Source organism: Ceratocystis lukuohia (genome assembly GCF_044167205.1).
Source record: "Ceratocystis lukuohia strain C4212 chromosome Unknown Supercontig1_pilon, whole genome shotgun sequence".
NCBI classification, from domain to species: domain Eukaryota; kingdom Fungi; phylum Ascomycota; class Sordariomycetes; order Microascales; family Ceratocystidaceae; genus Ceratocystis; species Ceratocystis lukuohia.
Window position 1 is genome coordinate 4,008,881 of NW_027263520.1, and position 26,284 is coordinate 4,035,164.

The 26,284-nt window shown below is 47.8% G+C and overlaps 6 protein-coding genes across 6 annotated transcripts; 4 read left to right on the plus strand and 2 right to left on the minus strand.

Moving 5' to 3' along the window:
- Positions 1 to 375: 375 nt before the first annotated feature.
- On the minus strand, positions 376 to 1,428 carry HOO65_011010 (uncharacterized protein; the record flags this gene model as incomplete). Its single annotated transcript, XM_070999854.1, has 1 exon — positions 376 to 1,428. One exon carries the CDS (start codon positions 1,426 to 1,428, stop codon positions 376 to 378), a length of 1,053 nt encoding a protein of 350 aa, XP_070862832.1.
- A 1,365-nt stretch (positions 1,429 to 2,793) lies between these two features.
- Positions 2,794 to 4,764, plus strand: HOO65_011011 (cAMP-dependent protein kinase, catalytic subunit-like; the record flags this gene model as incomplete). Its single annotated transcript, XM_070999855.1, has 1 exon — positions 2,794 to 4,764. The coding sequence occupies one exon, from the start codon at positions 2,794 to 2,796 to the stop codon at positions 4,762 to 4,764; it is 1,971 nt and encodes a 656-aa protein (XP_070862833.1).
- Positions 4,765 to 12,392: 7,628 nt separating this feature from the next.
- On the plus strand, positions 12,393 to 13,976 carry HOO65_011012 (Allergen Asp f 13; the record flags this gene model as incomplete). The annotated part of the gene is made up of 2 exons (XM_071005748.1): positions 12,393 to 12,668; positions 12,750 to 13,976. The coding sequence occupies 2 exons, from the start codon at positions 12,393 to 12,395 to the stop codon at positions 13,974 to 13,976; spliced, it is 1,503 nt and encodes a 500-aa protein (XP_070862834.1).
- Positions 13,977 to 16,133: 2,157 nt separating this feature from the next.
- Positions 16,134 to 17,522, plus strand: HOO65_011013 (putative alpha-1,2-galactosyltransferase; the record flags this gene model as incomplete). The annotated part of the gene is made up of 2 exons (XM_071005835.1): positions 16,134 to 16,153; positions 16,343 to 17,522. 2 exons carry the CDS (start codon positions 16,134 to 16,136, stop codon positions 17,520 to 17,522), a joined length of 1,200 nt encoding a protein of 399 aa, XP_070862835.1.
- Positions 17,523 to 20,694: 3,172 nt separating this feature from the next.
- On the plus strand, positions 20,695 to 23,131 carry HOO65_011014 (Serine/threonine-protein kinase srk1; the record flags this gene model as incomplete). The annotated part of the gene is made up of 4 exons (XM_071005488.1): positions 20,695 to 20,722; positions 21,017 to 21,312; positions 21,789 to 22,033; positions 22,099 to 23,131. The coding sequence occupies 4 exons, from the start codon at positions 20,695 to 20,697 to the stop codon at positions 23,129 to 23,131; spliced, it is 1,602 nt and encodes a 533-aa protein (XP_070862836.1).
- Positions 23,132 to 23,496: 365 nt separating this feature from the next.
- On the minus strand, positions 23,497 to 25,066 carry HOO65_011015 (uncharacterized protein; the record flags this gene model as incomplete). The annotated part of the gene is made up of 2 exons (XM_071005759.1): positions 23,497 to 24,281; positions 24,424 to 25,066. 2 exons carry the CDS (start codon positions 25,064 to 25,066, stop codon positions 23,497 to 23,499), a joined length of 1,428 nt encoding a protein of 475 aa, XP_070862837.1.
- Positions 25,067 to 26,284: the final 1,218 nt, after the last annotated feature.

The window sequence follows — 26,284 nt, forward strand, 5'->3', positions numbered from 1 at the left end:
CGATGATAGTTCGCCTTATGGCCAGTTCCCAGGGAATTCCAGACTATCCCCAAAACACAAGGAGCAAAAATGCAACAGTCGTAGAAAAAGAAAGAGAGCAAGACGCCATTGACTCCATAGTATGCTGAGGTTTGGTGAATGAACACCGATGCAAGTTGGTGTTCTTGATGTTCTGTTTTTCCAGCAAGACGCCATTGCCATCTCTTTCTAGGTATAATGGTGGCCCAGAGCTGTTTAGAGCGCTTGTCGTATTGCCTGACTCATTTTGAGTAGACACAATCTTTTTTAGCCTTTGATGAGCTGGAGGTTGATGTAGCGATAGCATAGAGTGCATAGCAGCAATTCCATACGCTTCGTCGAAACACACATTTTGGGTTATTTAAACCTGACGGCAAGTTTGTTTACACGTCCATCCACCACCTTGGCCTCTGGCGATGTGGACCTCAATCTAGGTCTCTCGTTTGTTGTTTTCGACATGTGCTGTGCCTTGAAGAGACGTGATTTATGATTCTGTGAAGATTTCTTAGCTTTTTCCTTCAACGATGACTGAAAAGCGTGGCGATAATCCGCGAACTTTTCGTTAGATAGTTCATGGCTTGGGCTTTTAGAATGTAAATGCATTGCCTCATTGTCGGCCTCATTGTCGTATTTGAGGTGGCAGTTAGTGTCTTCATCCAAGCGATAGTCTTCACTATAAGGATGCGTTACAGGGTTGTCATAATTGGCCTCCTGTGATAAGAAGTAAGGCACATGACTTTCAATGGGCGATGTGGCATCAAAATCACTGACAGAAGAGTTGTCAGAGTCCGTATCTGACCCTGACCCACTAAGCTCAGAATCGCTTGGGCTACATGGGCAGTTGCTTTCAACGGAGCGAGAAGTGCTGGGGAGGGGATTGCAAGTAATTTCATCTCCATGAATGTCCTTATGCGTGAGGGGATCCAACTCGGAAAAAGCCCCGTGATCGTCATGATCCGAAGGCTCCCAATAGTCTTCTGAAAAATCAGGCATTGCGAAGTCTGGCTCATCCTCAGTAGGTGTGTGATTGAGATCGTTCAAGACGTCCTTGGGGATAAATGTAGAACAAAAGCGCACCATAGCATCAAAACTACGGTCTCTAAAGACGGTGAGGGCGGAATCCATGCTACTCCTAGGAAGCAAATGGTCGTTGTAGGAGATCTCGGACATCATCAGCTCCAAGGCTTCGCGAAGCTCTACGACACGCTTCTTCTTCCGTTCAGCGAGAAGGGCGTGGAACTCTGCGGCATTTTCGGCTTTATTGGCGATTTCAGATACGTCGTAGGAAAATGCTTCGATGTCCAGAACTGGCATAACTATCGTGTTGTACTGACGATGAAGCTTGGTCTTGATGTCTTCTTGGTTCATTCCAAATTTGTAGGCTGGCCAGTGAATGTTCGGGTCGTTCATTGTGGTGGAGGCGGCGGTGTTTATAAGAATTTGTTTGTAAAGTTAATGAAAGCATGGATCAATGTTTTATGACTGGTGTGGGTGTGTGGGTGTGTTCATGAGGCAGTTTCGGAGGTAGAGGTAGAGGATAGCGGCGTGTTGAGCAGCTTTAGAACGTCATTGTTACGATGGATGAAGAAGGAGAAAGAATGAACTATTCTGTAAATTCGGGCAAGTGGCGGCGGCCTAACCACCCCTAACGACTGAAAGAAAATCCACAGTCCTAAGGATTCGTAGGATTTAAGTGGGTCTTAAAATTTGTGGGTCAGCAGCCACTCAAAAATCAGGCGAGAGGAAACGAGACGATTTCATGCAACACTGATACACCTTGTCTCCAACAAGTGTTGCGTTAGAGGCACGGAGGAAGTTCCTTTAGGGCTTATTGTACCGATAATACAACCTTAGTTACCGCTTTCTCCAGAATACTACCACGAACTCACACAGCGCATAGTGCATGCTCCCATGGGGCCCGTACCAATAGCGCTGATTACATAACTAGGCTTGCGATAAGAAGGCGATGCTGTACATATTTTAGCAAGTGCAGCCTACCATCCTCATCCATCCTCATATCCTTTCCAACATCATTATACCCCGCTTAAAACGGAGATCATTATCTAGTATAGCCAATGAAGTCGCTGCAAGAGAAGCCCCCTCTTTTTGTACAAGCGCTGCGTTTTTACTGTAGTCTTATGGTCGTAACTTATTTAGTGTCTCTTGTACTATTCACAACTTATTTAGTGTCTTTGTTCATTATTCACAACTGTACTGTACTACCAGTACTTTTTATGCAACCAATAAATTTTAGCAGTCTTATGTGCACTTTTAATATTTATCCGAACCTGCATTTCTACTTGCTGGCTTCTTGAGGGTGGCCTGTAGGCAGACACGACACCTCTTGCCAATTATAAAGTGGGGCAGCTCAAGTGTGCCTAGTATGTTGCATTTTAGAAGTACGCCCAGTTTGTACTAGGCAAGTCTTGTATGTTCATATTATGTTATGTCCATACATACAAGGGCTTTGTTTCTCTGTTCCCTTCATTTGTGAATGCTCTGACTCCTACTTGTCTTGCTTAACTTGCAAAAACACACTACACTTCTACATCTACACTACCAATCTTTAATTAAGCTTCAAAGCTTCGCTCGATCAGAATCACAGCTGTAGCTGTCTCCCTCCATATAACATCGATATAATCCCCCCCAGCCCTTTTTTTTTTCTTCCTAACCCATCGTCTCCTTTTTGATGCTTCCTCCCTCGCCTGTTTTGGCCTTCGAACTACCTACAACTGACTCACCCTAGATCAGCTGGGATCCATGGCGTCCGTCACGATGGCAGAGTTGAGTACCTCCCGCGACTGGGAGAAAACCCAGGCCTTCACATCAGAAGAGAATCGCAGTATATTGGAAGTCCTCAAAAAAGACCGTGAGCGGCAAAACTCTGTCGTTGTGCCTCCCTATTTTCTTGATGACCTCCTCGTAGAAGATCACCATCGCGAAAGCGGAATAAGGACTCTGATTCAGCCTGTTGATCGCAAGAGGTCAGTCAGTTTTCACGAAAGCAGCTGCACCTGGATCAATCTCAAGCCCGCAACCTCACCGCAAGGGGACATCGAGCATGAGGTACTTGCCGTTACCCAGACGGAGAAGGACATCAAGTTTATAGTCCAAATACCGGGACAGCCCAACGAGCCCAACTTGCTTTGCGAACTATACTATGACCCAGGCAGCGATTATCAAATACTCTTAAATAGATCGTCGAATCTCTTCTCCCTAGCAAGGCTCTCACGGGACTCTGACGATGATTGCGACCAGATGAGTCGACCGACCCTAGATGTATGGCCTGGTGCCACTAGATCTTTGCAGCCTGGTACTTGGCGGATATTGATTGCCTTCCAGCCTATTGTTGACTTCCGAATATTGCCTAAAGCTCCTATCATCCAGTACCCTTGTCCGCAGGGCAGTCAGTCCAGATCAGCCGATCGTCTGCCTTCAGACCAGAGTCTCAAAAGAAAACGGTCAGTAGACCAAGATGAGGGCCGTGAAATAGCGTTGAGGCCACCCCACGACGAATCAAATCGGAAAAACAATGGGGTTGTCATAAAGTTTCTCCAGCCGGTTGAAAATCCCGTATCAATTTTCCTACCAACCCCTGGAGACGAGCCGGAACAGCCTCCAAGGCCCAGTGCCCCTTCGGGGGATCCCCATCCACCCGCAAAATCCAAATCACCCCCAGAAACCAATGCCAATCAGGGCCTGATACTTACAGGGAATGCTTTGCGTGACTTGCCCGTAAACTACATCGCACATATCAACGCTTATCAAAAAGACGAATACCGATTAATGCGTAGAGACGATCTAGTCCATAACTCAGCACTCTCTCACGTCTTCAAAGCCGATCACTCTAACAAGCCAGAGTATATAATGGTTAAAATCCTCAACACCATCGACCACAAAAGGCCTGATAATCGGAAAAATATCATTAGCCAGGCCATAACCTGGGAGCGGGAGCTCCGCCACCATATACGGCTCAAGCATGACTCTATCGTGCGCATGGTTGGCGGAGATGCGCGCTTCTTAGCTCTGTATATGGAGCCCGTAAATGCCCCCGATTTGGGCAGTGCACAGCAATGGCGCGACAAGAACAACATGTTCACAGGCAAACCATCTAATGCCCGGCAAATCCTACGTCAGACAGCAGATGCCCTAGAGTACATACAGGCTCAAGGTCTTGTTCATAATGACATCAAACCCTCAAATATCCTGTACTCTGTGAAAACTGGGGCTATGCTCTGTGACTTTGGCCTAGCAAGCACTGTCGATGAGTCAAATAACCACCAGGGCGGCACGCCTTGGTACGTCCCTATCGAGTATCTAGCTCATCGCCGCCGCGGTCCCCCAGGCGACATCTGGGCCTTGGGAATCGTCATGCTATATTTGATACGCAAGATTCCACTGCCCGAAACTCAGCACAAGCAGTATCTAACATGGATTATCCGTGATGTTCACCGAAATGATATAAAACCAACGGTAGAGAATGAGCCACAGTCAGCCCGAAACCAGATGCAACTGTGGCTCGATCATATCAAGAACATTTCTTCAACTTTAGATGAACGTGATCCATTGGAAAAACTCGTATCCTTGATGCTAAGGAGATCGCCGACGAATCGCATCACAGCGAAGTCCATGATGGGCATATTGAAAGCCCCGCCCAAACAGCAGCAGCAGCAGCAGCAGCAGCAATCATCTCAGCCACAGTCACCATCACAGATACAACCACAACCACAACCACAACCACAGTAATTACGTCATCCGTTATCTGTATTGGGTGGTCCAAGCTGAGCTATAAAAGTCGTGATTCCGCATATAACATTATTCCGCTTGAATTATTTGGTGTAACTTGGTTCAGCACATGTGTGCAAAAACTCTTTTCGTGGGCCCCTAGCCTTTATTGCGCGGATTTTAAAAACAAAGTTGATGCTACATTTCTTCATTTGAGTGTTTACATATCCTATCGATTTGTTGAGTCATAGCGGACAATCGTCTCTACTCAGTCATTACTATAGTCCTCCCTTTCTCCCCTCTTTTGAGGCAGCAAACAGAGGTATCGCAGTCCCAAACCAAATATTCGCTTTTACGTGACTTAATTTGACTTGACCTGAGTTTATCTCGCGGTTATTTACACCTTGGCCTTCATAGCTCATATAACGGCCTGCATCTCGGCCATAGTTTTTTTTTTTTTCTTTTTAGGACCTCTAGCTAGCCTACACAGCACAGGCCCAACTTTATGACGGTAGCCACATAAGAATCTCTGGTGTCATATGTTTCTCAATGATCACATTGGATAGCTAGCTGACTGGTCTTGGTAACATCCAAGGCCTACGAGAATCAATAAACCCAAGCTACATAGCATATACACCAGTAGCAAGCTGACGAAATATGTCCGTGTAATATTGAAGGCTTGCAGGGATGGACTCTAAGTTTGGCAGTCAACCACATGCGAATCTTGCCTTTTTTATTCATCATACAGCCGGAAGAGCGTACCGTGGTTATTAGTATCTCGTTTATCCAGCAAAGAGATCCTCGGTCAAGCTACGATGCGCTGAAATAGTGGTACTACCGCGGGTGATCATGTGGAGGTTACCAATGTCGCGACTGTCTGTTTCTATACCTCTATTTTTAATGTAAATTCCAAACGGATCTGAGCGTTCAGTTGCCGTAAATAAAACGGAAGGGTTCTACTTGGCCACACGGTAGGCAAAAGTGTATCCCATCTTTGTGAGGAAATGCCTTGCGGAAGTCCGATCAGCCACATCAGATGTCAAAAAGAGAAGGAACGATGCCTCGCACGAAGCTGGCAACAGTGACAATCTCCCCATCTGGGAATCGAACCCAGGTCACCTGCGTGACAAGCAGGTATGATCACCACTACACTAATGAGGATTGACTGGCGGATATACGGGTCGCGTCTAAGAGGGTATGTGAAGCTTCTCCGGCTCAAGCGCCCAAGTTGGACCAAGAGTCAGCCTCTAACGCAGGTAACATGTGCCAATGAATGAGGAGACAGAGGCTTGTATGCCATTTCGTGAGTTACGCTTTTATTAGGGAATGGGAGGGGGGGCACACAAAGCCGAGAGCTGCATTAGCCTGTGATAGACACTATTCCCCGTAGACATGTTATAATTTGTTCGGATCAGATGCCAGCTTTATAAAATCGGCATATACTACGGATACAGGGGCACTCAGATTTAACAACTGCCAGCAGTCATGTGCTTTGATTTGTGATTTGTCCCTGGCCCCTAAAATGAATGCAACATAAGACAAATGGGGGCTTGAAATTAATAACCCACTTATCGCATACAACCCTTACAGAAGCAAGATATTTGGTATTTCGATAATTATGCCTTAGGACTCCAGGATGAGGTGCAAAGCCGAGGCTCGACAAATGAGTACCTGGTAGAATCGAGTAATTACGGCTTTTGAGCGGAGACAAACCAAAGTAGTACGCACAAAAGTAATATGAGTATTTTTTCTTGAGCTGGCCACATGGACAAGCCGCAAAACTGATACCAACGAAAAGAGAATAACCTTTCCACCAGTTAATAATTTTATGAATGTCTCACAACAACAATATTTTCTCCTCCTTTAGCTCATTCTTTTTGCTTTTTTTTCTCTTCTTTTATTTCCTTGTCAGCGCTAACACTGCCTCACCGGAAGCTAGCCCGTCAGTTTTCTTTTGCATTCGCTTCACTATCTAAATTCTTGGCAAGCCTGTGTCGGTCTTTCGCTCTTCTAATTGGGAACATTTGGGTTTGCTTCCCAATTTACTTTATTTCTTTTGCTTTTTTTTTTTTTTTCTTCACTGCCGCTGCTACGTAACCACAGGGTGCTTCGAAAACAAATCTGCTTGAAGATTAATCCTTACCGCCTAGTTTGCTTGGCAAGACGACTCTGTCGATGGGAATAACAAGCTTGTCCATTGGTCACCTGGTGATATTTCCCTGAATGGGGGCTCGCCAAGTTTACGTGTCAGTGGTTCCTTTGGGCTTTCTTCAGCGGATGTGAACTTTTGAGTGTTTAGGCTAACATATATCGATATACTACTAGCTTCATCCCATGCCGTCACAGAGATCGACCGGAACATCAACCAGCACTTCCATCTACTTCCGTTGCCTTATTTGCATGCATGCACCAAATGTGATGTACCTTGTGCACTCTCGCTTTCTACCTCTGCGGAGAGTAGGTCCGTTGGGCTTTTGGGATAGTCCCAGCTCCTAGCTGCTTCATGCTAGGTATCGAATTTGATCGATACAGTTTGGTGTAGATCTTTTCCTATTTGGATACGAAGAGTTTTACGTACCATCACTCGCTCGCTCGCTTTCTAGTTTCAATTTTGCAGTCCCAAGAACAGGAAGCTAGCCACCACTTGGATTGAGTAGGAATAAAAGGGAAAAGAAAAAAGGAAAGAAAGAAAATGCGGCGAGTCTAATTCCGTTTTCCAAGGCACAGTGTTGTGATGCTACATCCCCCTTTCGAATTTAGACAAGGACAGGATAACAGCAACAGAGAAGTGTAGCACATGGTATGTACACACCAGAAATCTGCGAGAATGTATTACTCACCCATGATGCATGGCTTCAAGCCGTTGTTTTCATGACGCCAGTTTCGCAGTCGCACGCCCGCTGTCCCGAAGTTGCCCAGTCAAGGCCATGCTGATTAGGCTAAACCACTTTATCTACCGCATCCAAGGCTCTCCCTCCCTGCAGCTGCAGGAGAGGTCTAGATCTTTGTCTTGTCGTTACAGTAACATTGCTCATTCTGGGAAACATGATGAAGACTCCAACTAGTTACACGACCTATCCATGGAGGAGTTGAGGCCCTACCCTCAAGTCGGGCAACCTGCACGTACATGGGGTTTAGAAGAGACGTTATCCCGATTAGTTTGTTTGTTCACTCCTCAACATGAACATGAAGTGAGTTGAAATACTCAGGGAGAGAACAGGGGCCTAAAAGCTGCAAGTGAAACAATATGCCGTGTATGGGCTAGCGGTTACGGATAGAGGCGGATGCGCATTGACAGAGAATCACTGTCCAACAGCAAAATGCACTTGGAAGTTTGCTCTGCTTCGAGCCATGTGTTGTGGAAGGACGGGTCAGAGAACTTGCCCCCCCTCCTATCAAGCGTAGGATGAGGGGAAAAGACGCGAGAAAAAAAAAAAAGAGACTAGGCAATGAAAACTCCAACAATGTTGGACGGCATAAACGGAACAAACAAGGCCAATGCCAATGTGCTCGCGCCTCGAAACAACACATTTGCTTTCAATCAGTTGGAAGTGTTGAGTGAGGCCGTGGTGCACTGACAGCCAGAATTATGGCGCAGGCTCAGGGTGATTAGGGTGGCATCCTGCTAGCGGCGAAACAGGCTAAGTACTGCAACCATCTTATTAAACCTTGCCCTTAAAAGAAAAGAACCCAAGGGTTTCTGGCTTTGCCTATGCAACATGGCGTTCCTGCAGCAAAGTTTAGCTCGATTTCAGTAGCTCGAGACTAGTGGCATATAGTACTCCTATCAGGTGATCCTTGGCTTGGAGGCCGTGAGCTAACTCAACTCCTTCGTCAGGTTACAACAAAAGGCCAGAGAAAGAGAGAAATCCTCAAATCAAGACTCAGATTCGGACAAGACAAGAGAAGAGAACAGAGCAACAAAAGCCGAGATTCTTACAGGGATTTGACGGCAATGCCTAGTTTCAAGGCAATTTGTTTGGCCTATGGCCTGCGCCCGAAAGAAAAAAAAACATCGTTTCATTGACCTAATGGTTGGGAACTGGCTTGGCTGAATACTAGAACAGAGCTTGGCTAAGGCCCCTTTGTCCCATAAGGCACATAAGTTGGGCTCGCTCATTTGCGAGGTAGTAACAGCAGCCATAATGGGATATAAACAACGATGTTCTTATGCATACAGGCATGTTATTCAAGGTGGCTACAACAAAACGTTGCACTGCAGCGGAGCCCTGGAAAAATAGCAGAGAGTTGATAGTCCACTTGAAATAGCTCCGTACAAGTGGTGGTATAGTGATAATGGCCATGATGGCTTGGCGTACCATGCCTTATCAGCTCATCCGGCAACGTTTTTTTTTTTCTCTTTTGGAAGGCCTATACTCCGACTTCAACCCATGTTCCGCTGTCGATCATGCCTCGTTTTCTTTTGCTACTCGGTGCTGGATAAAGCCCTAGCTTTCTGCACATGGCGTTTTGTCTAGTGCTGTGCTGCCTGCCTGTTCACGTCTTTAATAGGTGGGAAGCTCTGACCATATGTCCTCTGTACCTGTCCTTAATTCTTGCCCTATTTGGCCGAGGAAGGGTTCATGATACAGAGGGGAATTGAGCAAAAGCAAAAAGCATGGTATGTGGCTGGCTGGCTGAATTCTTCATGCATGTTACATGCTGTGTATCTACACAATCACGTACTTTGATGCAGGTAAAGCTGTGTAGCCGTTCTTCATTTTCCTTTCTAAATACACAGAAAAGCTAATTGACACATCACCTGCTGAAATTATAGTTGCCCATAATGTTCATGATCTCACGGAAAGCCTGGACCATGATGAAGATACATAGGCATCGTAGGGCTACCTGGAGGCCATACGTAAAACTGGACTACGGCCTTGGCACCCTCAAAACCAAGCTGGCTTCGAGTCCTAGCTTTGCTTTTCCCCCCAAATGCCCTGCGAGGATAGCTCATCTCTATCTCGCTCTCTCATTTTCTCTTTCTCTTTCTCTCTCTCTCTTTCTTCTGACTCGTCCACGTGGGGGGCGTTTCTAGAAGCACCCAAGATGAAGGGGTCATGGATTCCAGGGCATTGCTAATCGTAGGAAGCGAGCGCCGGTTTAGGGACCACCTGCCTCATTTTCTCTGCTTCCTTTTCTTTTCCTTCCCTTTTATTTGATAAGAGTAAGACCTGAGCAAGAAGAAGATTCCCTTTGAAGGGACATCCAAGGGAGCCGTGATCTCGCATATTACGGTACGATTTATTACCGTAGCGAAGAGGATGGTTGATGGGATGCAGTCAGCTGGCTAGCTGCAGTTAGCAAAGTTGGTGGATGTAGAAAATTGTCGCCTGCAGATGCGGCTGTGGACATGCAAGACATGGGCCAAGACTCGTCGGACCTTCGGCTTGGTTAGACGGTTTTAAGACAGACAGTCTGTTGTCTTACAACCAGAACAGCCAGGAAGCAGGCCCAAGCTGGATTCGGTTGACTTGTGCTCCAGTTATTGGGCGAGCGGCCAAAATAAACGCCTATTTAGTATGGAGTCCGTGATTCTGGGGAAGGGAAAAAGAACAAGCGCACGGGGCACTGGGCACTCATTTGGGGGGGAGGCACAAGGAAGAGGAGGACGACGACCCCAGGACTATATGCTTCTACAGTATGCACGCTTCCACCTGGATTCAACCTGCTAGGTTTTTTCTCCGCTGATTTCCGACTGAGAAAATACAAGCGCACGCAAGGTAAGGAGTATGACAACAGCACAGATAAACAGGGCACAGAATACACAGGCATGCAGACATGCAGGGCAACGTGTGGCAGCTAACAAGAAATAGACACAAGAAACGTGCAACAGCAAGAAGGCAACACACGCGTGTCTACTCACATATTCACAGGGAACAGGGACACATAGAGATTCAGAAAATGCATTTGCAGCCTATGCTGGCAAGCCCTTTTCCTTCTCCATCCTTCCCCATCTCATTCTCCATGGCTTCTAGCTCGTGTGGCGTTGGAGGAGAGGGATGGGATAGGGAGGGAGAAGAGCCAGCGAAATTAGTATTATTATTATTATCGGTTTTCAATCCGCTAGCCGGCTATGCTGAGACGCAATGACGGTATGCTGTCTCCTTGAAGGTTGTTCCGTCTTGAGTGCTGATGGATGACGAACGAACGAGTCTACGATAAGACAAGACACCTAACATCCCGTTAGCTCTGACTCTGGTTCTGACTCTGGTTTTCTCTTTCACTTTCCCAGTATTTTGGCCAAGGATCTCATGAGGATTTCTGCATATCCTTGCTCGACTCATCCTCGAGAAAACTAGGAGGAAGAGCTTTGACGCTGGAAATCCCAGTAGAGAGGAATTTGGGAATAAAGAAAAAGAAAGAGAGAAAACAAGGAGAAAAGAAGACAAGGACGGACAGCTTGCCTTGACTCTGGCCCAATTCGCCTGCACTGACCGGGGGTAGGGGAGGGGAGACGGGGAGGGGTTTGGCTAATGGAAAAGAGAGCAAGTCAAGGGATATCAAGAGCGCGCGCGAGAGACAGAGACAGAGAGAGAGAGAGAGAGAGAGCACATGAGAAGGGAAGAAGAGAGTCTTAAAAGGGGACTAGGGACAAACATAACAGCTATGCAGGAAAGCCGGACCGAGAGGTGAGTGGAAAAGAGAGACAATCTTTCACATCAACCAACGTCACCGGGCGAGCAATAAAGGCAAATGGAAACGCCAACCAAAGCCCTGGGTGGTGTTGCTGCCATGGAACCCAAGCCAAAACCAAGGACAGAGACAAGGCATGGCCTCCCCTACCTGGCTGGGCCCTTCACCAAAGCCCCTCGCTCACTAGCACATCTGTAAGCAAAGCTGAACCCAATCCCAATGAGGCTTGGGTTGCTGGACATGGATGGAATTCGGAGCTTTCGAGTTTTGCTAGGTTCATTTAGCTAAGCTAAACTAGCTAGCTGTTAGCTATCCAAACCCATCGTTGTCCCTACTCCTTCTCTTGCCTCCTCCCCCCCTCGCTGTTCTCCTGTCCCATCCCATCGCGCACCCCTTGCTTACTGGTGGAAGTATGTTAAAAGAAGTAAGTGATGTGAGATGAAGAAAGTCACTATATAGCCCTGGCCTGCCCACGTCCCATCTTCTGGATTACCCCCAGACCATCTCCCTTTGTTTAGAGGTTTTACTGAAGGTTTCTTCTTCCTCTTTTTTCTTTTCTTTTATTTTCACTTCTTGTTGATTCTTTCTTCCTGATTCTCTATATTCTGCTACCAACGTCTCTAATTTCTTCCCTTCTCTCTTCTCTTATACCCAACCAATCAAGAGATTTTCTGCTCCTCTCCTGCATTGCATGTTGGTGATGATCAACGACACTCTTTTCTAGACTTGATTCCATACACATACTCTACACTCGTTTCTCATACTTTGTCTGGCACGCACACACACACACACACACACACACACACACGTACATACATACATACACACACACACACACATACACTCTCTTTTCTCTTTTTGCTCTCCTACCGACCGATCTTCTGTCGACTACTTGTTTAACTTCAACTCTATACCGCTCCCTCCTCTCTTCTCTTCTCTTATCAAAACGCAGCGCAGCTTAACCTAATTTCCGTTGACACCCTATACATTTTGTGTCTCCTTCGTTCGGCACTATGGTCAGCTTCAAGAACCTGGCCCTTTTGTTGGCTGCCACTTTGACTGTTGGTGAGGTCAATCCCAGCTCCCAGAAATACATTGTGACTCTCAAGCCAAATATCAGCAAGCGTGACCTTGATGCCCATCTGTCGTGGGCCCGGGGCGTCCATGCCCGTACCAATGCTTCTCCAGATCTCTCCGGCGTAACCAAGACCTTCCAATTGGGTAGTTTTACTGCTTACCTTGGCTCCTTTGACGGCTCTGCTCTTGACGAGATCCGTTCTTCTGCCGATGTAAGTGTGGCCCCGCCCGGTTTGCCGTGGATGCGTTGTCAGTCTGGTTCTCATCGCAGCATATTAATACTTTCTTTATAGGTTGATAACATCGAGGAGGACAGCGAGTGGCAATTGCATGCTGCTCTCCCCATCGCAGCCCCCTTGGTGGTACCTCTTGAGGCCCACAGACACAGCTCAGTAAAAGACAGCTCCGCAGTGGGCTCACTGCCGTTTAAGCGCAATGACCAGGGCTCGCCGTGGCGCCTATCTGATGGCGATGGCACTGTTGTAGACTCTACTGATAGTGAAATTACACAAGACACGACTGGAACCTCAACCCAGCACAAGGCGCCATGGGGCCTTGCAGCGCTGTCTAATAAGGCCTCTGGAGGCACTGACTACATCTTCCCGTCGAATGGCGGTATCAACACATACGCCTACGTCGTCGATACCGGCGTTAACGGCGCCCACGAGGACTTTGAGGGCCGTGTTGAGCTCGGCTACAGTGTCAGTGGAGACGATGGCGCCGATGAGATTGGCCACGGAACCCACGTTGCTGCCATTATTGCTGGTCGCCAGTCCGGCGTGGCCAAGGAGGCCCGCATAGTCTCAGTCAAGGCGTTTGTGGGCGGCACGTCTAGCTTGTCAAAGCTCATTGAGGCGTATGTTTGGGCTGTTAGCGACATTGAGACCAAGAACCGCACTGCTATCTCGGTGATCAACCTGTCCGTGGGCGGCAACTTTTCGGCCACCTTCAACGCGCTCGTCAACGAGGCGTACACCAAGGGCATTGTCAACGTCGTCTCCGCCGGAAACTCAGATGACGATGTCAGCAAATATTCTCCTGCTTCTTCGACCTCAGCCATCACTGTTGGCGCTATTAATCCCAAATGGGGAACCTGGATGGAGTCTAACTACGGTTCTCTTGTCGATGTATGGGCTCCCGGTGTTGATGTTGTTTCGGCTGACTATGCCTCTACTACCGGCTACAGATCTATGAACGGCACTTCTATGGCCGCACCTCACGTTGCCGGCCTGGTGCTCAATCTCAGATCGCACAGCAACCTGATTACCCCTGCAGAAATCACGTCGGCCATAATCAACATGGCCCTCAAGGGTGCCATCAGACCCTTTGCCGAGGAGGATGGCAGCAACTGTTTGGTCAGCAGCGACATGTTCTACTCCAACTCTTCCAGTACATCGCCGCCTTCCAGCACAACTTCATCGGCACCGCTCTCGACTGGCACAGGATCTTACGCCCCGCACCGCACAGGCTCGTACTCTGCTGCGTCAGGTGGTGGAAAGAGCTCCTCTTGCTCGTCCTAAGAAGGGGCCCCTTGTTGTCTTTTATTATTTATTTTATTTCCTTTAATGTCTCTTTGCATCCCCTGCCTGGCCTTGCTTTTTTTTTTTTCCTTTTTCTGCCATATATCCCCTTTTCTCGGCTTCCCTTTTCCTTTGTTCTCCTGGGTCTTCTCCTAAAGCATTCGCTAGGACTTGACGTCTGGTGCTTTGCTGCTGCCTTTGGCTTATAAAATCGCCTGTCTCACTCGTTCCCTTTCTGCTTCGTCATTGCTCTCATGTATCATCATCCCGCTCACATTCAGCTGTCCATCTTTCGCCCTCTATTATTTTTCCTTTCTCAGTACAATTTTCTCCCTCACTGACCCGCTATGCGAGGCTATTTTTTTTTTCTTTCCTATTCAATATATGTGGGATGCAATGACATCTGATACTAAAGCCATGCTAAAAAAAGATTATCGTGATAGCCATTTCATGTAGTAAGCCAGCCAGGTTCAGGTTGCTAGTACCGGTAATGAGATGCATAAAGTGTGGCGGACATTGTTGGCGCAGGTTGACCCCTGAGTTCCCTTGCACCCTGACAGCTGGCACACACATCCCGGCACTTCCAGAGCAGCTATGCCAGCTGTCAGGCCGATCCTTTGTGGATATGCGGATATGCAGCCAATTCCTAAGGGATGTGAAGACGTTGGAATTGCCATGTTGCTTTCCAAGGCAATTGCCCCGAATCACCCTGTAAACGACGGGTGCCACTTATAGATACATGGCGGTTATAGATGCGTTTGTATTTGTGACAATAGATCGAGACGGACCTCGTCTCATAGGTCCCGTTGCGTCTGCAGTAACACGTAAACACACGCCAGAAATGACGCGGCCTATTTTATTAGATATTTCTCACTCTTCGTCCTTGCTGCAAGGAAGTCAGGCTGCTGCTACATGCTAGCCTGATTTGATCTTCTTTCTTGTCCCTGTGACCTAAACGCTAATAGCTAGACAGCAAAAACACATGGCCTGTCTTCCCGCCGACTTGACAAGCGGACATGTCATCCCGTAAAGGAAATGAGCGAAGGAATAGCGCAGCCTTTTTTTTTTTTACCATTCTTCATTTGTAGCGCTACCACTATGAATAGGGTGTGATGTGCACCACAATGACAGCCAGCTGTTTTGATTGCCAAGTTCTTCCCATGGTGATTGGCCACAGTACAAGTGGCTTGATAATGCTACCATTTCCGCATACACTGAGCTCTATGCAATCCTCCCCTAAAACTTTCTTTTTTTCCTTTTTTTTCATTTATATTTTGACAATCGTATCATCAACAACCCATCACTGATAGGTGCCGGCCAGCTCCCCTTGAACATCTTCAGCCAAAGTAGCATGGGGTTGTCTTATCTTCTGGCCTGGAAATGCTAACAACACCACAACAAGGGTACTTATGACACGCTGCGCAGACCCGTCTAGTTGCTTTTTAGGCTCACAAAAACTTCCGTAGGCTTTTCTATTATTGGCTTCTGCCTTGGCTCTCCTCCTCCAATGCTGATGTACTTTGATGCATTGGTCGTTGCGCACGCATAGGTTATTGCCGAGATCCCCCCCTGCCTTCATGGGCCTATTGCTTGCTTATCCTGGTAGTTGCATTATGTATTTTTCTTCCTTATCTTATTATCTCCCCCTATAAGTCACTACTCCCTCTCTCGCTCTCTACTTACTGCTCACGACGTCGCTTTCGTCGGGCTCCCTCTATCGCCTTCCCCACATCTCGATTATTCTTTTACTTCAGCATTGAATCAAAGTCAATACCAACCCGGACATGCAACTGAACCAGGCTTACTGTGTCTAATTGTCTGTTGTTCTTTCCAGCCCCCCTTTTGTCTACTTTGCCTTCACGGCCAAGTCTAACCCCATTTTGTGACGCTATTCTTCTCTTTCTAGTCCTCACTATTTTTTTTTTCCTTTCCTTCATTTCCACTTTCATCGCACCTGCAACAGCGTGTTCACAGTCTTTCTTGCCACCGGCCATCCTCGTCTCGTGATCTAGAACCCAAATCACCTGTTCGCCGATTCTATCAGTATCGTTTTTCATAACCTTCCCATCCCTTACTTTCGGTTCCTTTCTCCTCGACCTCAATCTCTCTCCACTGAACTCTTTGCGTCCCCTGGCCACGCAAAATCGACTGCTCATCATGATCCGCACCAGAAGAGGGTAAGGATACATCCATCTTTATCCATTGCACACTTGATATTTCGTGTCTCGATTCGGCCAGACGATGTTCTCCTTTGCACATTTGGCCGTTCGGTGACTCTCTGCCGCTGCCCCTCTTTCTTCCCTTTTCCTTTCCTCATCCCCCAGGCGCCAGTACTTGCTAACTCAACAACTACACACTCGTCTTAGAGCGATCATCCCTATCGCTATAGTCACTGTACTATTGTTCCTCATCTCTGCCCATGTCTTTTCATCCCCCGAAAGCTGGTCACGATGGGCACCCGTGCCCGCCGATATAGCTCCTGAAAATCCGTCACCAGATTCTACGACCGCTCCTCCTCCTGTGGCAGACAAACCGGAAACCCAAGAGCCTCCCCAGCCCGAACCCCCGAAGCCTGAGACACCCGAGGCCCCAGTACACACCCCTTCGCCTTTGGAATCCGCCAGCATGGTCGATCTGCCTGCCAGCTTGAACATGACTTTCGAAGTGCCCGATGACATTGTCTACAATCCCAACGGCCCCAAGCCCGAGCAGGTCATCATCCTGACTCCTGCTGACTCCGGCGGTCACCATTCCATCATCCCCAAGATTCACGAGCGCACCGCTGCGAACCGCAAGGCCTGGTGTGACCTGCACGGCTACAAGTACCATTTTGTTGATATCGGCAAGATTGACATTCCTGATACCCCTGCCGTGTGGAAGAAGGTTCCTGCTATCATCCAATCCTTCAACGCCTACCCCGACGCCCAATGGGTTCTGGTGCTGGACCTGGATATTATCATTATGAACCCAGAGCAAGATTTGAATTCTCTTGTCTTGTCGCGTGAAGCAATGGAGAGGCAATATCTCCCCTCGACTGAAATAAACGGCGGTGGGCGTGAACACACTGGTGTCTACTCGCCGCCAAAGCTGGACTGGAAGAACACGGACTTCATAATCTCGCAGGACCACAACGGTATCAACGCTGGCTCCTTTTTTGTTCGCCGTTCTGCCTTTTCGCAGATCTTGATGGATATTTGGACCGACCCCTTCTTCATCCGCAAAAATTTCATAGGTGCTGAGCAGGATACTTTGGGCCATCTGTTCTACCATCACCCCACTCTGCGCAAGCATGTTAGTATCGTGAGACAGCGTGTGGCCAACTCCTTTTACAATGGCGGCGACGAAACTCGTTACCAGGATGGCGATTTGCTAGTCCATCTGGCCGGCTGCTGGGTCGCAGACAAGTGTCTTGAACATTTTGAAGACATGTGGGATCGCCGCAAAGTTGCCCCGGCATCTCTTTCACCCTCGGCCTCGACCAAGGATGTTGCTACTACCAACCATGAGCTTGAGCATGCTCCGCTAGCACCCGGCCCTCACGCTTAAGATGGGCTTGGTAGTAGCCAGTGAACTACTGCTTATGATGAACGAGACGGCCGTTCTAAACCGAGTTTCTAAAAATCGCCAGGTGCTGTGTTATGTGGCTCTATGCCACTTTCTTTTCTTATCTTTTGCTAGTTCAACATTACTTTTTTTTTTCTTTTTTCGATTCGATATTTTTTCTTTTCCGTTAATGCCTCCCTTCTAGCGGTCAATTAAATAGAAGAAGAGAGGTTTTTTATTTGGGGGGGTTTCTACCTTCCATACTGTCCCTTTGGTTCTATTACCGAATACGACCTCGCTTTTCTTTACTGCGGTAGTGTATCTTGTCGACTTCATTTTCCTGCTGTGAATGGACGAGTAAACAAGATCTAGAATCTATAGAGCCTGAAACGGGATGGTATCCTTTTTTTCTGAATACTGAAGGCGTAGACGAAGGTTTTGTGATTTGTATACATATATATAATATACCCTTTAAATGTCCATGACAGTCCACCCGGGGCTTCTCCTATGTTGGGTGATGGTCCCTTAAAATCGATGGAATGAGTTGCTGTCTCTCACTGGCACTTGGGCAAAGCCGCTCTCGGCTGCCCAGGCCTTGCTTGCGGGAGAGATAGAAAGAGACGAGGGAGACGTTTATAGTTACGAACGTGCATGGGTAGGAGAGTAAGAAATTTGACACCCTCTCCCTCCATTGCCTTTATTTTTTACATTTATTTTTGCCACGAGCCAAGGCAAAAGCAAACCTTCCCGTGCAACGCCAAATTCGAACAGGAGAGGAATAAAGCGAGTTCGGAGCCATCAAATTCCAAAGTAGGGAGGAAATCGAAGAGGGAGTCAGGGCTGCGATTTCGTGATGAAGTCATCTCGAGACCGATTATGGCGATCAGGCTCGGTATGCCCATCTATTCATCTTCGCTCGGCTGGGTTTGTTATGCAGGCTGTTCAAGCACAGACAATGGCGCCTTTGTTTCTCTATGAAGCTCAAATAAAAGTTGGGTTACTAGCCATTGTGCGTATCGTGTACTTGTACAAGAAGTGCAAGTACATAGATGTACGTGTTGTGCACGTTGCAGATCTAGTCGTTTTGCAACATGTAGCGCCTGTCATTTTAGAATATGTTTGACTAGCTAGCTAGCCAATGAACCATAGGTAGTAAGCTGCAGGCAAGATATGACAGAGACAAAAGAGAAAAAAAAAATCCCCAAACAAGATGTGGCGATATTGGGTGCCTTCATGCATGCAGCTCTGAACTCGTACTCCACCTAGACAGAACAAGGGCCCTAGGGCCAAAGCAATAGTTAGGTCGACGTCATATCAGATCCTACATTAAGCTTTTAGGCTGGGGCTTGGGCGCTTTTTTTTTCTCTCTCTTGTTTATTGGGAGTCTTGTGTTTCCTCTTTATTTTTCTTCTTCAGGTTCCTTGTGAGGGGTGATAGTTGCCATTATCAGGCGTTGTATTGCCCAAGTAATCTATAGCATGTAGACCTTAACCCCGTTTTCGATGTATATAACATCACCGTACATATGCAAAGGTAAGAGAAATAGGAGCGAGAGAGGGGTAAACAAGAGGACAAGGAGAAGGGTAACGTAAGGTCAATCACTCACTTGTGATAACGGCATTTTCCATTCCATGTCCTTCTCTGAGGCCCTGTCTATCAGCTCCCATGCACCTTGTATCTGTGCCTTCATAGTGGTCATGGTTGAAAGCGATGACGAAGAGTGGGATTTGTCTGTTATGCACGAATGTCCTTTTCTGTTTCCGGGACCGTAAAATCTCTGATTGCTTGGCTTCTGTCAACAAGCTCATTCAAGGGGATAAAAAAGAAGGTTCTTAGTGCAAAACATGATCAAGTAAGCCGTAGAAGCTGGCCAGTCGTCCTTTGTAGAACTTTACTGAGGTGATGTTGGAGCTGCAACTGTGGTGATATATAGCAACTACCTTGCTCTATTTCCGTTTTGTTTGTGCCTTCCGTCTTTTATTGCCTGTCATCAGCAACTCCCCTAAAAGTATCCGGTTCATCCATCCAACCCCCCAATCCATCCGCCGACTTGCTCTTGCTAGTTTTTAGTTAGGAAACTGCAGCTGAAAAGGGAAACCCTTGCTTAGGACATATTTTTTCTCTTGCTCCTCCTTCTCTTCTGCCGGCTTGGTTGTTGTCCTTATTGCATTCTTATTTGCTGTTATAGTCACAAGTTTTAATCTTTCCTCTTCCTTTTTTTTTTTCCCTCTTCCCTTCTTTCTTTTGCTTTTATCTTGCATCATTGGATACTTGTCATCTTCCATCCGTCCTACTTTGCCAATTAATTTTTCCGTTCCTCTTGCTCACGATATTTCTTTGGTCTTCAAAAGGGCTCGCCTTTCCTTTACCTATTTTTTACCCTCATCCTCCCCCTCCCCCTCGTCATATTTGCTGTGCTACTGAAGGCAAAAGAAAAGAATACGAGATTAGACTTGTATTGCCTCTCTTCTCTCTATTGCACTACCAGCTTCTCTTTATATCTTCCATATTGTTTTGCTCACCTACAACATAAATATTTCCCGGCCACTATCTCCTCTTACTTCGCCGCTAGCTTTACTTGTTTTTGGACCTTCTCGTTTTTGTTCAATTGGATTGCCTTGCCTTGCCTTGCCTTACCTTGCATCGACATCGACTTCGACTTCCCTCGGCCTCTCGACAACTAGCACCACATCGCCACCACTGCCTGATCTGAGTCTTGTTTGCTCGCCTGCTACGCTGCATCATCCATATTCCAGACCAGCGAGACTCATCCTCTTTTTTTTTCATCTAGCTATTGCTGCTACTTTCTACCAGTTTCCAACATTTATACATACACATACAGCCCTGCAGTCCCAATACTATCTAGACTTTGCCCTGTTTCCTAGCCTGCTTCAAGACCAGCTTCCTCCACCCCCGCCGCTCTGTCCTCGTCATCGTCTGTTTGCCCCATTCTGACTAAGCCTGCTTTTGTCTTATTGTCGCTTGACGTTGACAACTTCCTCTTCATACGTTTCATCCTTGCTCTTTTTTTTCTTTTCCTCGTCCTTCTCTGATAAGCAAGTTCTGGAAGCAGCACCAGCTCCTAAGCCGAGTTTTTATTACTGCATACTTCATCATCATTCTGCCATATTCACATTTGATTTTTGTATTCACTCTGTGTCCCCATCTTCACAAGATGCAACACATCAAACAGTTCATCCGTGGTACGTTCTCCAATCCCCCCTCCCTCATCACATATACAATAGCGGCTGTATCACCACATACACTGGGCTACTGTCGTGTATCACCTGTCATTCATTTACTGGTCGGGCTTTTACACTCGTGTCTTATTATCCTTTTCTCTTCGTAACGCCAATTGCACTTCAGTCATACTAACTGCCAACGCCTCCCCCCCCCCCCCCCCACTCTAGGAGCTAAGGCCGGCCGCGATGAGCCCAAAAGTGCACCAACACACACCCACACACATGCCGCTACCAAAGTCACCAAACCTAATACAGACCCCGACGCCACCCAAATCCAAGACCAATCATCTGCCGCCCCAATCCCTAAAGAAGTCGTCATTGTCCAACGCAATGAAAAGAATCCCCAGCCTGATTCAACAGAAGATTCTAATAATGCTACCCGAAGCAAACCGGCTGCCAAATATCCCGGACTCAACCCCCGATACAAAATAGAAAAGCGCATTGGCGACGGCGCATTCAGTGTTGTCTACAAGGCTCAGGATCTTAATGGCGAGTTCCCGGATGGTGTCGCTATCAAGATCATTCACAAGGCTGATTTGGGCAACACCCAGGTAAGACAACAAACAACCTACACAACAATGTGTCCAAAGTCATTATCTTTCACATTGCCGCTTTGCTATCTGCCGCTCTGGTCGCCATAGTGTGTGCTTTGCTTCTGCTTCAAGTGTCCCACCCAATTAAAAATGATATCTAATCCAACGCATAAGTTTGCCATATCGATATTCTTGATATGCATGTGTTGACTCCTTTCCCTTTCTGGCTCTCTTGTTACAAACCCCATTATTGACTTTTCTTTCTCTTTTTCTTATGTTAGGGCGAGGAGCGCCTACATCCTGACTTTAAGCAAGGTCGTAAAGCTATTGAAGTATGCTCCCCCTCCCCCCCTCTCTCCTTAACACTCTGTGCTTTATTAGCTTCATATTTATGCTTGTATTCTCAGCAGCCTGAATCGGCCTGAGCTCAGGCCACGCTTGTAATCTTTTGGGGCTAATGTCATGCTAACCAACGGCTCTCAAAAAAAAAACAGAGGTCTAATATCCTTAAAGAAACGGCCATTCAAAAGCGCATGGATCATGAAAATATTGTCAAACTGATAGAGTTCCATGAAGACCCCGACTACATCTACATGGTCTTGGAATATGTCCCTGGTGGAGAGCTCTTCCATCGCATAGTGCACCTCACGTACTTTAGCGAAGAGCTTTCCCGTCACGTCATCTTGCAGGTTGCCGAGGCTATTCGCTACATGCACACTGTTCAGGGTGTTGTCCATCGGTAAGACTAAATACGAAGCTAGCAGTTTATATATGTCAACTAACGTCTGACCAAAACAAAAACAGAGATATCAAGCCTGAAAATATTCTTTTCACACCACTCCCTATGAAACCCTCTGCGGTCCCTCGCCCTAAGCAGCCTGGCGATGAGGGTAAAGTTGATGAAGGTGACTTCATTCCTGGTGTAGGCGCTGGTGGCATTGGCAAAATCAAGATTGCCGATTTCGGTCTTTCCAAAGTCATTTGGAGCAATGATACCAAGACCCCCTGTGGCACTGCTGGATATACCGCCCCTGAAATAGTCCGTGAGGACCGCTATAGCAGAGGCGTTGATATGTGGGCCCTGGGCTGTGTTTTGTACACCGTTCTATGCGGTTTCCCCCCCTTCTACGATGAGAATCTACGGACGCTTAGCGAGAAAGTCCAGCGTGGAGAGTATACCTTCTTATCGCCGTGGTGGGACAACATCTCAGCGTCAGCCAAGGACTTGATTACCCATCTTCTTGTGGTTGACCCCGAAAAGCGCTATACTATCGAGCAATTCTTGGCTCATCCTTGGATGAGCCAAGACCAAACACCTAATGCTTCCGAGCACACCCCTCAGTCCATCACCAGGGCTAAGGCCGGCAGCGTTGCCTTTAACCCATCCAACATCATCGAGGATGGCCGCCACTTTGATCCCCGTTCCCCTGACGCCATCAATCTACGTGAGATGTTTGACATCTCGTATGATATTGCCCGTCGTGTCCAGACCCCCTTTACAGGCAAGAACATGACGCTTGGCCAGGTTATGGAGGAAGATGAAGAACTAGAGAGTGAAGGATCTAGCGACGACCAGTACGACACTACCAATGGTGCAAACGCCAAGGTGCTGGAACAGGGGCTCCGTGATACTCACATTGGCGATAGCCAGCCACGGACAAACGCCCAAAAGGCCAATGGATATGGTCAGCACTCGGCTGAAGTTGCAGCTGCTGCAAGACGTAAGGCTAGAGAACAGGCACAGGCAGGCTTTGAACTCAACTTTGCCGGTGCGACGCTGCTAAACCGCCGTGGACATACCCCAGCATCAGCTATGGGCGGCGTTGGTAACTCTTGAATCAAGATTTTTACTACTTGATATTTTGCCTGTTTTATTCTACTTTCTCTTTTGGTTTTATTATTCTCATCATCCGGGTTGGCAGGAAAACAAGGGAGGCATGACGTCAGTTTATCGGTAGTTTTTGTTTCATTCTCCACATGACCGTGTCCCTAGTTATTTTTGTTTGGGTGGATTGCGGCGGATGGCGTTCTTGTGGTGTTTATTTACTTTTCTTTGAGCCAACCAAAATACAAACTTTGTGAGATAGACCGCTAAGAGGATGGAGGAAGCGTGATGATGTCATGGGGATTATAAATTTCACCACAGAGGGTTAAATCAACATCCTAGGGTTTATTATGTCATGTAAATTAAGTTATGATTACTTAGCCAAAAGAAGGCATATATGCTGACCAAGACAACGCTTTGTAAGTCGTAGCTGGCGAGCTGCGGAGAGAGTAAAAGGCAAGGAATAATGTGGCTACTCGTGAGAGAAGGTAGACAGAACTCAAGAGGAATATCAACGGCGGAGCCAACGATCTCACGAAGCCAAATCTAGCAAGAAGGAGGGCTGACGTCATGGTGACCAAGACCGGCGTCAAAGTACATACAAGACTAAAGGCCCGCCAAGCCTTCATAACGCCGTCACTGGGGAACGCCCAGTTCCAAGCAAGCAGATGCACTCCCCCGAACAACATCGACACAAGATAGAACAGCAACGGCTGCACAGCTCTGTCCTTGAAATTTGCAACCTCCACAACATTCCAGGTCAACAAGTTGATGGCGCTCTCATAAGTGTCGCCGGGGTCCATGGTTGTTCCTCTCATCGGGGCTGTATCAGACGGGGTCTCAGCGTAGCGCGCGGCGATGGCACGGGCCATGTCGTCGTCGAAGTCATGTAGCACGGTGCGTTGCACGGCACCATATGGCTTATCCCACCACAGGCCGTACATGAAAGCGGCACAGACCACGTAGGCGGCAGAAGCAAGCTCAAGCGGAGTGATCGGTAGGCCAGCGGCGTGTCGGCCAATGCAGGATATGATCAGCCAGGCGGATTGGATTAGTGCAAGGAGCTTGCTGAGGCCATCGGCCTTGGCAAAGCCCTCGATGTCGCCTTGGCGTAGAAGATAGCGCTTGCGGGTCTTGGGCGAGCTAAGACGAAGAAACATGACTGTCGGGAGGAGAGATTTAGTATCCTGGAGTGTTCCGAGGTCAAGCTGGAGAGGGGAGAGGGATAGAGAGACAGAGAGACAGAGAGACAGAGAGACAGAGAGACAGAGAGACAGAGACAGAGAGAGGTGCCGACTACCTACCATATTGGTGCAAATCAACAGGCCACCCGTCTGCAGGCCTGTCTCTGGGGTTTTCATCTCCCACAGCATTCATACGCACAAAGCCGCCCATATCAGCATAAAAGGCATGGGCAATGGTGATCTCGTTGCGCAGACCCGTCTTCAACTCATCCTCAGACCATGGCGGAGTATTGGTGTGGATCTGATTATAGTGGAACTTGTACCACGGACGGTGGCTTGCGTGGCTACAACGGACGTCGTGCAAGGTTTGGCGAGCCATGGAATACTCTACCGTAGCCACCGCGACGCCACTCTCGGGTAATAGTGCCAGCCATAGAGTCTTGGTCAACTTGGACCAGACGGCAGAAACTGCCAGGCGGTGCGGAAAGGCGGGGATTCCCCAGAGTGTTCGAGGCGGCGTATGCAGGTAGATAGATGGCGGGATGTTTTCATGCAGACAGTTGTACGAGCACAAAAGCAGTACTGCTATGCAGGTGTAAATTATTGATGTAGTGCCTCGGGTATCAGGGTTGCTGGTCCAGCCGACTAGGGTTTCGCTGGACGACGATGTCGCCCGGTCTATTATTGAGGCGGCCGGTAGGTCCAGGCCTAGACCCAAGGAGGGGTGGGAGTCTGGCCAAAAGAACGCGCGTTTGAGGATCATGACAAGAAGAGCGGGAGAATTGGCGAAGATATGTTACGGAGAAGGTCAAGATCGTCAGTTTTGCAAAAGGGGCTCCTATTGCATGGTATATGAAGATTTACGGACTGTGTCATTGTGCTACGCGGCTATGAAATTCTGCAATCGCATAACTACATACTGCCTGATGATAGGCAGAGATTCCTCTCTTCCCCCCCTTCCCCTCTTAGATGCATGCGATTGTTGTGATATGGGCCTAAAGTGGAAAGATTTTTCGAGGGCAGATCGGGGTCCAAATGCTACAAAGCAGTGTTTGGGGCACTCAACACTGTTACAGGGCGTTTGGGAGAGCAGTAGGCGGGCAAGGCAGAGAGAGATGGCGAAAATGGAGCGGGGTCATGTGCAGGTTGTTAGCAGCGAGAAGGGTGCGATGCAGATGTGATGTGCGAGAAGAGAAAGGAAAGGCTAGGCTGAGCTGGAGGAGGAAGAAGACGGGGGGGGGGCAGGCAGACCAGACAAATGGACAATGGATAGACGGCACTGGTAGAGTCAGTTCGCTGAACTGTGTTCTTTGTCTACGATACGCACGTAGCGGAACCAGCGGACCTGGGAATAGGGTGAGAGAAGGGGGGAAGACGGTAAGACGAGAAAGTCCGATGAAATGGTCTCGTAATGTGACGATGTTGAATTTCGATCGCCGGCGCATTATATTGCGCAGCCTTGCGGAAGTTTAGTTTGTCTGTCACAGTAGTAGCGCAAGCAACATGATGTTGCATGCAGCGGCATGCGGCAACGGCAGAAACGAGAGGCGGGGGGGGGGGGGGAGCTTTGTTATAGAGCAATGTACTGTTGGTGTGTTGTAGTGAGTTGTACTTAATGGCAGGTCCCTACATGTTGCAAGGGTTTTTCTTGAACCTAGTGGCTGGAGGTTCTAGACCTACAGCTGCTAGGGACAAGGAGGAGAGAGATGTATTTGTATTTTAGGCTGAGGCCAGGGCAAAGAGAGCAAAGTTAGAGGAAAGGAGGAGAAATGGTCATGCTATCCGAGAAAAAAGAAAGCAGACAGAAACAGGAGCAAAAGAGCTTTGCAGGAAACATTCATTGGTACATTGACTTGTCATCTTCAGCCGTACTTAAGGGTTACGTAATGTGGGTCGGGGGGAAGCGAGAGTAACCCTAACACACATACCTTTTTTATTTTGTGGGTTTATTTTTGCTCGTGATATTCAACATGAAGGGCCT